Below are 13,719 nucleotides of genomic sequence, written 5' to 3'. Positions count from 1 at the left end.
TGAAAGAGGAGGGAACAGCTGATACTAAGCAAAAAGAATGAAATGTATGTATCACCTGATATATGTAACGTTAAGCTTGCTGTATATCACCTCTAAGACAATAAAATAAAAATAAAAGGATATCTTAAAGACATGGATTCATATGGCATATAAAAGGAAAAAAAAAAAGAGCCAGTAAAGGAGTCTTGAGAAATCCAGAGAGGTATTAAAAAATGGTATCTGAGCTAAAAAAGTTTATAAGACCACAGTCAAAAGTGCTGAGCATAGGGCTTATGTTTGTAATTCTAGCTATTCCAGAGGCTGAGATAAGTACAATCACAATTAAAGGCCATCCCTGGGCAGAAAGTGAGATTCCATCTCAACTAATAAAAACTGGTAGGGTGGCACACACATGTCATCTATACTCTGCCTAGATGAGAGTCTATACTATTCTACAATATACAATATATCTCATATAAAATATACTAAAAATAACTAAAGCCAAAATGGCTGGGAGTGAGGCTCCAGTGGTAGCATTGCATGAGGCCCTGAGTTCAAATCCTAGTACCCACCATATTTTTTTCTTTCACTTAAAAAGAGATGTCAAAAGTATCAAAAATCCCCTCTGATGAACTTTTTTTTTTAGAATAATAGTGATTTATTTTTCTTACTTCTACTATACTCCCATTTAAAATTAGTTTTGTAAAAAGCAAAAAAGCAGTTCTGTTAAAAAAATATTTTTTTATCGTGGCCTCTGATGGACTTTTAAAAGAAAAATAAAAGTATTTGCTAGGTGTAGGAATGAGCAAGTCCAGAACGACCATGGCCATGGGGCAGGAAGTTAATTAAGACTGAACTGTAGGAAGCTGAAAAGAAACATACCCAGAACTGGAGTGGCAGGTTTTTATTTATTTTTAAGGTAAACAGAGAAAGTTTATTTGAAAGTGAAAGGAAAGCTGTGAAAAGAAAGTAAAGAGATTTGCCATTTGGAGAGAGAACCCAAGAGGAGTCCCAGAAGGTTTTTATTTTTAAGATGGTCAAAACTTGATTGGATGGTTACACATTAGGTGCCAAGAGTAGTAGAAAAGGAAAAGGTGGAGGTCATGAGGTTTATAAAATGTTTCTGAGGGGACTGCACAGAGGAGCATTACACTAGATTTTCCTGTTAGGTGGTAGAACCCTCTGGATTTCTATAGTTTCTACCATTCCGCAAAGTGATTCCAGGTCAGCAGCATCAGCATTAATGAAGGGCTGTTTCATATTCAGGCTCCCAGTCCACACCACACACTTCCTGAATCAGACTGAATTATAAAACAGGATTCTTAGGTAATCTGATTATATGTTAACATTTGAGAAGCACTCTTCTAAAAGACAACCAATTAAAAAAAAAAAGCTAATGTGGTCTTCATGACTCTTAGCATAACCTAGATGCAACTATGAAGTACATGAATAAACAAAATTAGAGATATCAATCTATAGTATGTTAACAGGTGTCACAGAACTTCCCCTTTTCATCTGGGGATGATCATGGCATAGGTAGGGAGCAATAGCTAAATCATGTTTGGAAAACTAGGGTTAAATAAAAATCAGCAGAGCTAGATGTGTGGGTTTGTTTATTTACTGAGTTGGGGATTAAATTCAGAGCATTGCTCATGCTAGACAAATGCCTTTTTTCAAAAACAAAAATAAAAACAAAAAATGTACATGATAACACTGGTTAGAGCTGTGAGCTTACCAAACGCTTTCTTATACAAATAATATAGAAAAACAAGCTTTTGAATTGAAATATATTGTCACAAAACAATTTTTACTTAATGATATCAGAAATTGTGCATAAACACCTGACATGCATAAACATTGTGAATGAGTAGTTTGTTCTATCATCTAACCAGGTGTCTCCATATGCTCTAGTTGTCTTCATTTCTTATGAATATTAGGTCATTTCATCTTCAGCAACTTCTAAGAAATGTTAAAGACTAACTCTATGTTAGGCATATATGCTAAACCCTTAACATTTAGAGAGACCTTATTGTATGAAATGTGCTGTTGCAAAAATATGACAGGAAAGCTCATGAAAATTACACTTAACAAAAATCTATCAACAGATACTTATAAAAATGTTATACTCCTCATGAAGTCACAAAAAAGCTTCATCTTTATAGCCATTTTCCTACATTAATATTTAATTGTGGCTAGAAGGCTCCATTTTATGAAATTTTATATTATAAATTGCTATTGTGGTGTTAAAAAAGAATCAAATCCAAATCAAGTTGCTTGCACATGGTTATTATTAGTAAACTTTTTAAAGGAATTACAGATTCTTAAAGCCGGTCTAAGAAATAATACAAAGGATTCTGTGTGAACACTTGGATTTACAAAACTAAAGTACACTGTTATAAATTGTTAAATGCTTTCACCACAGGATCCTGCTTGTCTTTTTAGAGCATCAACTACTTTCCTCCTATTGGACACCTTAGCCCTGGGTTCATGTCTCTAATTTGGACATTTACAGGTTTTTGTATAAACAGTAAGTCTTTATTTCTCTGAAGTGCCATGGGCACAACTTCTAGGTTGCAGTAGGGTAGCTGCATTTTTATTGTTTAAGCACTGCTAAATAAACTGTTTTCACAGTGGCTATATAATTTTACATTCCCATCAGCAATGAATGAGTGATTCTGCACATCCTCACCAGCCATTTGATGCTGTCACTTAAAAAAATATTTTAGCAATTCTGACAGGCGCTTAGTGTTATCTCACTGAGGATTTATTTACTATTTATTGCTTTTCAGTAGTTGTACAAAGATATGTCAAACTCAACTTGTCAGTTTGTGAGCACAATGTATTTTTTTCAATGCATTTTTATCAGTTACCCCTTTTATTATTTTCCTCCATCTCTCCCAAGCTCATCCATTTCCTAAACTTATTTGTTGCCAATTTTCACTGAGGTTTTAATTCCTATTTCCTTAATGAATGACTAGTGATGCCAATTATCTTTTCAAGTGTTCATCTGCCATGTGTACATCCGCTTCGATGCAATATCTGCCCATGTCTTTTGCTCCACTTCTAGTCATTATTTTAAAAAACTAAACCACTGAGTTTTGGGAGTTTTATATTATAGATACTAGACCTTTGTTGATATGTGGCTTGCATGTATTTTCTTTCAACCTGTAGATTTTGTTACACAACAGTCTTTCAAAAAGCACAAATTTTTGAAGGCTAAAATCAATTTGTCGTTGAATCATTTTTTTTGGTGACAAGAATGCCTACAACCAGACCTCAAAGACTTTCCCCTAATTTTTTCTCTCTGAATGATGACTGTTTCACATTTAACTTCACAATCCATTTTTGAGTTAGCTTTTATGTCACATGTGAGACTCAAGTTGCTAACCCTTTACCAATTATTGCACTGAAAGCTAAGAGACTGATTCATCCCATTTTACTTTTTTTTTTTAATTTCTGAGTTGTTTCAACTCCCATAGTCTTTTGCCTTTCCACATACATTTTATAATATTGCCTGTTGCCACAAATTGGAATTTTGTTTGAGTAGAAGCACTATTAAAACTTTGTCAATTTGTAAAGAAGTATCATCTTTTTAAGCTTTAATATATTTTTATATAGTATATCTTTCTGTTTGGGACTTTTCTACTTTTTTCATCAGTGTTTTCTAATTACCAGTATATTTATATTTTGTATGTGTTCTTAGAGTTACACCTACATATTTATTTTATTTTTGTGATTATAAATTGTATTATGGTATTCATATATCACTAGCATACATAAATACAATTTTTGCATCTTGTATCTATTAACTTTGCTGAACTATTAGCTTTATTCCTGAGATTTTCTACTGAAACAATATGCCATCCACTAGTACAGTTTTATTTCTTCCTTTGAGTTACATGGCTTTTTATGGCAGTACTGGGGTTTGAACATGATGTCGGGCCTGCTAGTCAAATGCTCTACTACTGGAGCCACATGCCCAGACCATTTTGCTTTAGATGTTTTTCAAGTAGAGGCTTGCATTTTTGCTTAGGACCAGCCTTGGACTTGACCCTCCTACTTTTGCCTCCAGCCTAGAAAGGGTTATAAATTTCCTAGTTTTGCACAAGCACACAATTTGTTGAGATGAAGTCATGATATTTTTCTTGATCTTGACTGAAAAAGCAGCCAGGTGCCAGTGGCTCAGACCTGTAATCCCAACTATTCAGGAGGATGAAATCTTAGGATCATGGTTCAAAGCCAGGCAAGACAAATTACCAAAAAGCCAGAAGTAGAACTGTGGAACCACCAAAAAGCCACAAATAGAACTGTGTATAGTATAGATATTTTACATAAACATCCACATATATACATTGAAACTCTGTTGGGATTTTGCTCAAAATTTTTGTTAAAGAATCTATTAAAAACTATCAGCCTGTACTTTTCTCTCTTTTTTAATATTGTTTTTAATTTTAGTTTTTGGGACAGTATTAATTTCATGAAATAAAAAGTATTCTATTATCTTATTTTCTTAAAAAATATGGTCTGGAATTAGTGTTCATTCCTTATTAAACATATGTTTAGTACTGTTCTCTGGAGAAACCATCTGGTCTTACAGATTTCTTTGAGGGAAGTTTCAAAACTATAAATTCAACTTCCTTAATAGATCATAGGCTATTCAAATTATTTCAAGAGCCTGCAGACAGCTGAACACATTGAAGATCCTAGAGGATGGGTGAGCCCAGACAGGGCAGAGTCCCTAGGACTCCTTCTCCCATACTCAATCTACCTGTTTCTTCATCTACCTAGCCACTTATTTTCCTAACACCTCATCTACATTTCATCTTGTGAGGTTAATCATACGAAAGATACAGTTAAGTAATTCCAGATGAGGCCAAAACACCCACTATTTAACAAGCTTCACCAGATCTGAGTAATTCCACTAGGAAGTTAGAAGTCTGCATTGACTCACTGGATTTTACAAAGCCATACATAAGCTTCTTATGTTACTGTAGATTATGGGATGCCTAAGAAGTTGAAGGTATATAAAAAACAAAAAGTTGAACATAAAAGGAGAGGATGAAGATAAAATGGGTCCTTAAAAGATAGTATGAGCTGTGGCTCAAGTGGTAGAGCGCTAGCCTTGAGTTGAAGAGTTCAGGGACAGCGCCCAGGCCCACAGTAGTATGAGCGGCAAAACCCTTGAATCCTTATATTGGAACTTGTAGATAGTCTTACTGGCTGACCAAAAAAAAAAAAACTAACTTGGTTATTTCACACTGGATAAGGCTGATTTTTCTTCTTTTGAGAAACTGATCCATTTACAGTATTCTTTCTTATCCTTTTGTGTCTGCAAGACTTATAGTAAACTTTTAGTTTGTTACTGATGTTGATAATTTGCACTGTCTTTCCTGTCAGTCTTGCTATGTTTGTTGATTTAACTGATGTTAAAAAAAAATGCAGCTTTTTGTTGCACTGGCTTTGTTCTCAACTTCACTAAAATCTGTTTTCATTTCTTTCCTTCTATTTTCCTAAGTTTTATTTTTCTTTTCAGTTTTTAATTGCCAGGTGCTGGTGGCTCATGCCAACAATCCTAGCTACTCAGGAGGCTGAGATCTGAGGATTGTGGTTCAAAGCCAACCCATGCAGGAAAGTCTGTGAGATTCTTATCTCTGATAAACCACCAGAAAACCAGAAGTGGTACTGTGGCTCAAGTGGTAGAATGCTCGCCTTGAACTGAAGAGCTGAGGAATAGCACCCAGGCCCACAGTTCAAGCCCCATGAATAGCCAAAAAAAAAAAAAAAAGATTAATTTGAGACTTTTCTACTGTGTGCATTTAATACTATACATTAGAAGTGCATTTGATTTCTATGTGTTTGTAGGTTTTTCCAGTTATCTTTTATTCAATGCTAGTTTAGTACCATTGTGATCAGAGAATATAGTTGGTATGACTAAATACTTTGAAACCTCCTGAGGTTTATTTTATGGCCTCCCATGCGGCCCATCTTGGAGCATACCCTGTGTGCACCTCAGATAAAAATTCTATCAGTCTTTTGCTTTAAATATCTTACAGCTATGTCCAGTAACTACACATTTTAGGCCTGTGTCTGCTCAGTAAGTGCTCTACAACTTGAACCACATATTTAGCCTGGACTGGCTTCAGTCCAGAATCCTACCTTTGCCTCCAGCCTCCGGCATAGCCAGGACTACAGGCATGTAGCATCATTCCTGGATTGTTAACTTTGACATAGTGTCTAACTACCTTTTTGCATGGGCTGGCCTTACCTGTAATCCTATGTGTCATATCTTCACCATCAGGATTTTTTATGCTAGTTGTGGACTATTCTCAGGACTGGATGTATATGATATAGCTCTTGATCTTGGCCATGTGTACACCATTTCTTTTGCTGAAACCTTCTACTTTTGCTGAGATTATTTTTCATTTGTTTCAAGCATGTTCCTAATTGAGGCATTTAAAAATCTTAGCTCAAGAACACACACATATATCCTCTCCCAGTACCTCACTACCTACTATCTTAAGACTGTGGCCCCTCAATCTTGAACCTCTAGAACCATGAGCTAAAACAAACCTTTCTTTATAAAGTTAAAAGCATAATCTTAGTCTAGTAATTCTAGTATCTTTCTCATCTTGGTATTGGCATCTATAGCTGTTTTCATTTGATTTGAGAGCTTCCTGGTTTTAGGAGAGAAATTTTCATTGGAATCTTGGACATTCTGCAGGCTAAATCATGAGAGTCTACATCTTATTTAAATTCCCGTTCTAATTGACTTCCTTTGACAGTACTATAACAAGGGGGTATGGTTTCACTTCATCACTGTTAAATAAGAGTGGGAAACCTCCTTAGTTGTCCAGAGATGGTACATATAGTGCCTCACTTTTTTTTCTGTAAAAAGTGGTTATTTTCTAAGAGCTCTCTGTGTTACCAAGATGACCATTTCCTGGTTCTTTGTCTAGAGTGAGCTTTTTTTCCCCTGTGCCCATTGGGCCTTTTGCAGTTTGTCAGTTTCTCTAGTAGGCATTATGAAGTATGAAACAAAAATGAAAACCAAGGAAGTTAATATTTTGTTTTCCCAGGTACAAGATCTGAAATTGGTCTGCTTTGTTTCACTCCATCTTTTAGAAAATTCTTGTATTTCATAATAATGTTCGCCTTGTACTTAACAGAATGAGGAAAAGTTAAGTTGGCTGTCTTTCCAGAAGCAGAAGTATCTTGGCAATCACTTTCATGTATAACCAGTCATATTAAGAAAGTTATCTGGGCACTGGTGGCTCATGCCTATAATCCTAGCTACTTAAAAACGCTGAAGTGAGGACTGCGGTTTCAAGCCAGCCTAGGCAGAAAAGTCTCCACGAGACTCTTATCTCCAATAAACTACTTTAAAAAGCTGGAAGTAGTGCTGTAGTTCAAGTGGTAGAGAGCTAGCCTTGAGCACAAAGAGGCTCAGGGACAGTGCCCAGACCCTAAGTTCAAGCCCCAGGACTGGTCAAAAAGAAAAAAGAAAATTTAAATTTGATCCTATCCTTTCCATTTAAAAAATTATTTAAAAACTTTTTTTGATCTTCAAAAAGTTATAGAAGGAGGGTTATATGTCAATCTTAGTATCAACTGCTTCTTGATCAGTCACTCCTTCAGTCATTTTCCCCCATCCCATCTGTTTCTTCCCTCCTTAATTCTACCCCTTTAGATCACAAAATTGTCCCTCATCTTTTTGTTTCTTTCTAAGTCTTTCTATACAGCTCAGACTGGTCCTAAACTTGTGATTCTCCTGCCTCTGCCTCCCAAGTGCTGAGGTTACAGGTGTACCATGATACCTGGCATCATTTTATTTATTTATTCGTCAGTCATGGGGCCTAAACTCTGGGACTAAGTGCTGTCCCTAGGTTCTTCAGCTCAAGGCTAGTGCTCTACCATTTGAGCCACAGCGCCACTTTGGCTTTTTCTGTTTATGTGGTGCTGAAGAATAGAAGCCAGGGCCTCATGCATGCAAGACAAGAACTCTACCACTGAGCCACCATCCTGGCACCTACCTGCATCATTTTAAAACACTTTATCAAGTGATAAAGTATTTTTTAGTTATTTTAGATAATAATGGATAATTATGTGATGCTTATTTATGAGTTCTTTACAAATAAAATCATGTCAGAAAATTTCTTAAAATCTGGCTTTTGGTAGGCAAATTAATTTTCACTGTTAAAATGCTGTTCTCTCACAAATAAAGCAAATCTCTGCTCAGATCAAATTTAATCACTTTAGTAATCACACTGAATTTTTTTGTAATAAGTCCCACCAAAGCATTCAGGTATATATTTCATTTAAATATTCAGCTAGAAGGACAGCAGTAATGTACCCCTTAATAAATACTACTAATTGTTATAGTAAAATGCAGACAAGTTTGGATTTTAGTTCTTAAATTCAAGATGTATATTGTTAATAATTAATAAGGTCATGTTTCAGATGTCTTGAATTCCTTCTTCCTCATAAAGTGGTCTTTATGATTTTTTTCAAATGCAGTATTTCTAGGAGAAGAACTTCTCTTTGAAACAGGTATTTACATGTCTATCTGAAGTTGGACAAAGGTGGAACAGATTTCTCACTGGGTGCAACATGGAATGTTACTCTTATCTATCAACAAGTTGTCATTATTGGAAAATGCATTTAGAATCATCACAAGATATTTCATTGAATTAGGTAATTATAATATTTTACCTAAGAAAGAATTCTTCAGTGAAAATACAAGTGCTATAGATTTAAAGGTTAATTAGAAGAGCTGCAGGCATTATTCTTAAATATTTACTGACTGGTGCTAGAAACATGGCTTACATGGATGAATGACTGCTAGCGAGCATAAAACCCTGAGTTTCATCCCCAAAACAAGCAAAACAAAAAACCAAACATGTACTGACTGTAGAACTATGTTGAAGATAGTGTTGTTTTCTAGAATTTTCTGCAGTAGAAATTAGCAATACTTTGAATAATTTCTTAGCCTGATTTCCTTTTGTTAAAATAAAAACATAGTAATATATTTACCTTATGTAGTATATATATAAATACTATATTGAAATACATACATTATAAAAATGATGCATTAAAAAACTAACTATGCAGGGTTAGTGGAAATAATTGAAATAATGTGAATTTCATCTAGTAAAGATGGCAGAATCTCCGTGCTTTGAATAATGTTACCCAGCAGTAATATTATATAGATATAGTAACACAATACAGGCCTCAAGAAAGCTTCAGAAGATTACAATCTCATAGAAAATGAATGTTAGAGCCAGGTGCTAGCCACTCTTAATCCCAGCTAGTTGGGGACTAAGATGGGCAGGACAATGGTTTACGGTCAGATTAGGTGGGAAAGAAACTATAGATAGTGATATCTTTTCAATCCATAGCTGGGCACAGTGGCACAAGTCTGTTGTTTAAAGCTATACAGGAAGCTGACATTGGGAGGATCACAGTTCCAGACCAATTTGGGCAACAAAAAAAAATCTTTCTGAGACTCTATCTACACAAAGGGAAGCTAGCATATTTGTGATTCCAGCAATGATGGGGAGCCTAATGTAGACAAAAATTGGCTCAAGCATGTGCCAAGACCAAAAGCAAGCCAAATATGCTAAAATTAACTGGGAGGGAAGAGGAATCAAAGCTAGAAGTGTGGTTCAGGGGACAGAACACAAATCTAGCAAGGCCAAGTTCAAACCCTGAATTCAAACCCCCAATACCACTACAAAAACAAAACACAGTAATGTTATAAGGTATTTCAAAAGAAAGATAAAAAGTACTTTATGGCATTCAAGGGTTATCATGGACCAGTAGACTTTTGAAGTGAGCACCAGTAAATAAATGTTAAGATATATGAAACATTTCTGGAAGTAAAAAGATGATGCACATTTAAAAGGGCCTCTTATTTTTACCTCTTCTACATTGGAAGCAGTCTTGGCAGAAGTTTCCATAAAGATAAGTCCATGTTCTCGTGCAAAAGCTTCGCCTTCTTCTTTTTTTACTTCTCTTCTAGATTCTAAATCACTAAACCCAGGATACAAAAGGGTCACATTATTAATCAACACAATACAAGGCTTCCGTGACAAGTGTACCGTAGAATTCTAAGTTAAGCTGACCATTCTTTTCAATTAACTTTTAACACTTGACACTGTACTATTCATAGTACTATAAAGGTCAAAATGTCTAGAATACACTGTCTACTTTAAAAAAACCAACCAATAATCAAGCAAAAGAAAGATTCCTAGTTAAGAGTCACAGAATGCAAACACCTGAAGGGAACTGCCAGTCCAACATCCTACTTCTGAGCAGTGGATTACCAAAAAAAAAACATTTTGCTCAAAGAAAATGATTTGAAAGATGAGGGCTTATCTTTTCATCTTTTGATCATTCTACCTCCATTTCTATGAAATATGGTTCCAACTCCCAGAAGTCCTAAGAAATTGTTCAATGCAATCTAAAGTGTTCAAAAAAACAGATCATTAATCTTAGTTTGATTCTGTTTCTCTTTAGAGCAATAATTATGGGAAAAGGGTAGAGACAGAAAGACAAAGCCTAAGCCAAGCCAGAAAGTTTGGAAGAAACTATTCAACTGAGTTTCACCTTACCAGAATTATATTAGTACAAAAGAAGGAAAAGTAGCAATCTTTTTCTACTGTGGTTTTTTTGTGTGTGAAAGTTTAAAAAACTTTATTATTTATTATTACTTTATATTAGCTGTGAAATTCCATCTATACTTGATATATAATTTTATCAGATTTCAGATTTCTTTCATCTCATTTAAGTTGCTTCTATTACTTATGTCTATATCTTTTAAAGTACTGTTTTTTGACCTTTTTGTTTAGATTCTATTACAGTACTTTTTCTATTAAAAATCATCCTTGCTGGGCACTGGTGGCTCATGCCTGTAATCCTATCTACTTAGGAGGCTGAGAGCTGAGAATAGTAGTTTGAAGCCAACCTTGGTAGGAAAGTCTGTGAGACTCTTATCCCCAATTAACCACCAAAAATCTTCCAAAGAAGTGGACCTATGGTACAAGTGGTAGAGTGATAGGTAGCCTTTAGCAAAAACACTCAGGGACAGTGCTCAGTTTCTGAGTTCAAACCCCAGATCTCCACCCACAAAACAAAAACCCCAAAACTTTCATCTTTTTAAATTCTGCTTCCTATTTCTTATATAAGCATTTTTTAATTTTAATTTTTCTTGCCTGTCCTGGGGCTTGAACTCTGGGGCTGGGCTCTATCCCGGGGCTTCTTTTGCTCAAGGTAAGCACTCTACCACTTGAGCCACAGAGTCACTTGCAGCTTTTTCTGAGTAGTTTACTGGAGATCAGAGTCTCACAGACTTTCCTGCCCAAGCTGGCTTTGAATTGCGATCCTGAGATCTAGCCTCTTGAGTAGCTAGGATTACAGATGTGAGCCAGCTGTACCTGGCTTATATAACCATTTTAAGTGCCACAATAAGAAAAATTTGTGTTATCTGTCATTCTGACTAGGTAACTTCCCTTCTCAAATTCCTTCACTGACTTCCTACTACTTAATGCATCTAATTTAAAATTTGATTCTTCCTTATTCTGATATCTATCCCAATTCACTTCTTCCAATAACATTTTATTTATTTTTCTCTGTCCTTTTTCATTAGATTCTTACTATGATCCTATGAGTACTAAAACATTTTTTTCTTTTTTTATTGTGAAAATACTGTACAGATGGGTTACAATTACATGGGCAAGATAATGAGTACATTTCTTATCAAGCATTGTAGCTTCCTCCTTTGTTTCCCATCCATTCTTATCCTCCCTCCGCCCCCCCACCCAATCCTCCTCACCTCCTCCACACACACACACACACACACACACACACACACACACACACCCCGCACCAAAGTTGTAAAGTTCGTTTTCGACATAACAACTTGTACATCTCATTGTTGCAATGGGTTCACCTGTATCCCTATTTAAATGATTTGTTTTTCCCCTTCCCCTCCACAAATTATACCAACATGTAATACAGTGGAAGCAGGGGTTATACTGTGGGGGAGGGTAAAACATTTCTTATGTAAACATTATGCTCAGTTTTTCCTCTATGTATTTGAATTTTTATAATGCACATGTCACTTAAGTATTATCTCTTAATAAACCTGTTTTGATTAAAATAATAAACTTTAAAATCATATTTATACAATGTTACTTTAGAATCTTTTTTAATAGCTTGAGTTATAACTGACAGAAAAGTAGTTGAAATTAAATACATATCTATGTATGTCAATCAGCATTTGGACTGCCAATTAACTTGGGGCCATGACAAATAAATCTGCTATAACCATGTGTGCAATACTTTACATATGAAAATATATTTTTTTATATTTTTGTTGTTAATATGGATAAACACCTAGGAGTAATGTATAGACAGTAAGTGGATATATTTTCAGTTTCTAGAGGAACTACCAAAATTTTTCCAAAGTGGTAGATCCCACTAACATATCTTCTTCAACAATTCAAGGACCTTTTAATGAAAAGATTAACTTTTCCTTCACTGTGTAAGTGCTTCTATCAAAAACTGACTGACCATACAGGTATAGATATACTTAGTGATATATTTTCTGTTATAAAGTGGGATCTTTAATGCTCCACAGAAGTTCATAGGTTGAAGGGTTTAGCCCCCAGCAGATGGTGCTACTGGGAGGTGGTGAAAACTTTAGGCGGTTGGGCCTACTTACGACAGAAATTAGGTTAGCAGGAGTGTGCTTTTCAGGGGATAATGGAACCCTGTCTCCCTCCACCCTTTGTACTACCATGAGGTAAGTAGTTTCTGCCATGATGTACTACTGCCTTGTCACAGAACCAAAAGCAACAGAGCCAAGTTACCACGGCCTGAGATGTAAAACTATGAGCTAAAACAAATCTTTTCTTTTTCAAATAATTTTTTCCTTATTTTTCCATAGCAACAGAAAGATAATAATTATGTCAATATCAGATTTAGTAACTTTATATAATAAATCTTAAAACCCACAGTACTAAAATAAGTAAATCCTTCAATTCTATTCACCTTAAAGTTGTTAATTATGGCAGTGTATAGCTTTGGCATTGTATACAAATTTTAAAGTCACCTTGTCAATATTTATCATTGCCTAAAAAAACTCTCCAAGTAAAATAACACTGAAAAAAACAACATCAGTTTGATACTAATATAAAGCTAATAGTTACTAAACAACATTAACAATGTTTTAGGACTTTAAAATTCACTTATTTCATCACTGCATAGTATTAATAATTGAAACAATGAACCTTAAATTTAAAAAAAGAAGTAGCAATTTTTTGAGTTCTGCAGACTTATTTCTACTGCCAAGTATTTAAAACAACTTAGATAATTCCTAACAGTTACTCCCTCAGGTAGATGAGCTTTATCTTAGTAGTCAGATAAAACTCTAGATTATTTTAAAAAGTAGCCGGGCGCTGGTGGCTCAAGCCTGTAATCCTAGCTACTCAGGAGGCTGAGATCTGAGGATCGCGGTTCAAAGCCAGCCCGGGCAGGAAAGACCGTGAGACTCCTATCTCCAATAAACCACCAGAAAACTGGAAGTGGCGCTGTAGCTCAAGTGGCTGGCCTTGAGCTGAAGAGCTGAGGTACAGTGCCCAAGCCCAGAGTTCAAGCCCCACGACCAACAAAAAAAAAAAAAAGTATACCTTTGAACAAAAAATATCAAATAATAACAATAACAGTCATTTCTAAGAGAGT

At 35.3% G+C, this 13,719-nt stretch overlaps 1 protein-coding gene across 2 annotated transcripts in view; it reads right to left on the bottom strand.

Annotated features, from left to right (window-relative positions):
- The window catches only part of Rab2a (RAB2A, member RAS oncogene family), a 79,984-nt gene that overhangs the window by 19,309 nt on the left and 46,956 nt on the right, over nt 1-13,719 (bottom strand). Inside the window, exons 6-7 of one of the 2 annotated variants that reach the window (XM_013009364.1) lie at nt 9,897-10,008; nt 936-1,280 (exon numbers count right to left, since the gene is read on the bottom strand). In XM_013009364.1, the coding sequence (XP_012864818.1) occupies nt 1,242-1,280; nt 9,897-10,008 (151 nt within the window). In that variant the 3' untranslated portion in view covers nt 936-1,241. Of the gene's footprint in view, nt 1-935; nt 1,281-9,896; nt 10,009-13,719 lie in introns of those variants that run through there. The other variant, XM_013009363.1, reaches the window with a different exon arrangement.

Source organism: Dipodomys ordii, unplaced genomic scaffold (assembly GCF_000151885.1).
Source record: "Dipodomys ordii isolate 6190 unplaced genomic scaffold, Dord_2.0 Scaffold9, whole genome shotgun sequence".
NCBI classification, from domain to species: domain Eukaryota; kingdom Metazoa; phylum Chordata; class Mammalia; order Rodentia; family Heteromyidae; genus Dipodomys; species Dipodomys ordii.
This window is presented reverse-complemented; position numbering and strand designations above follow the sequence as displayed.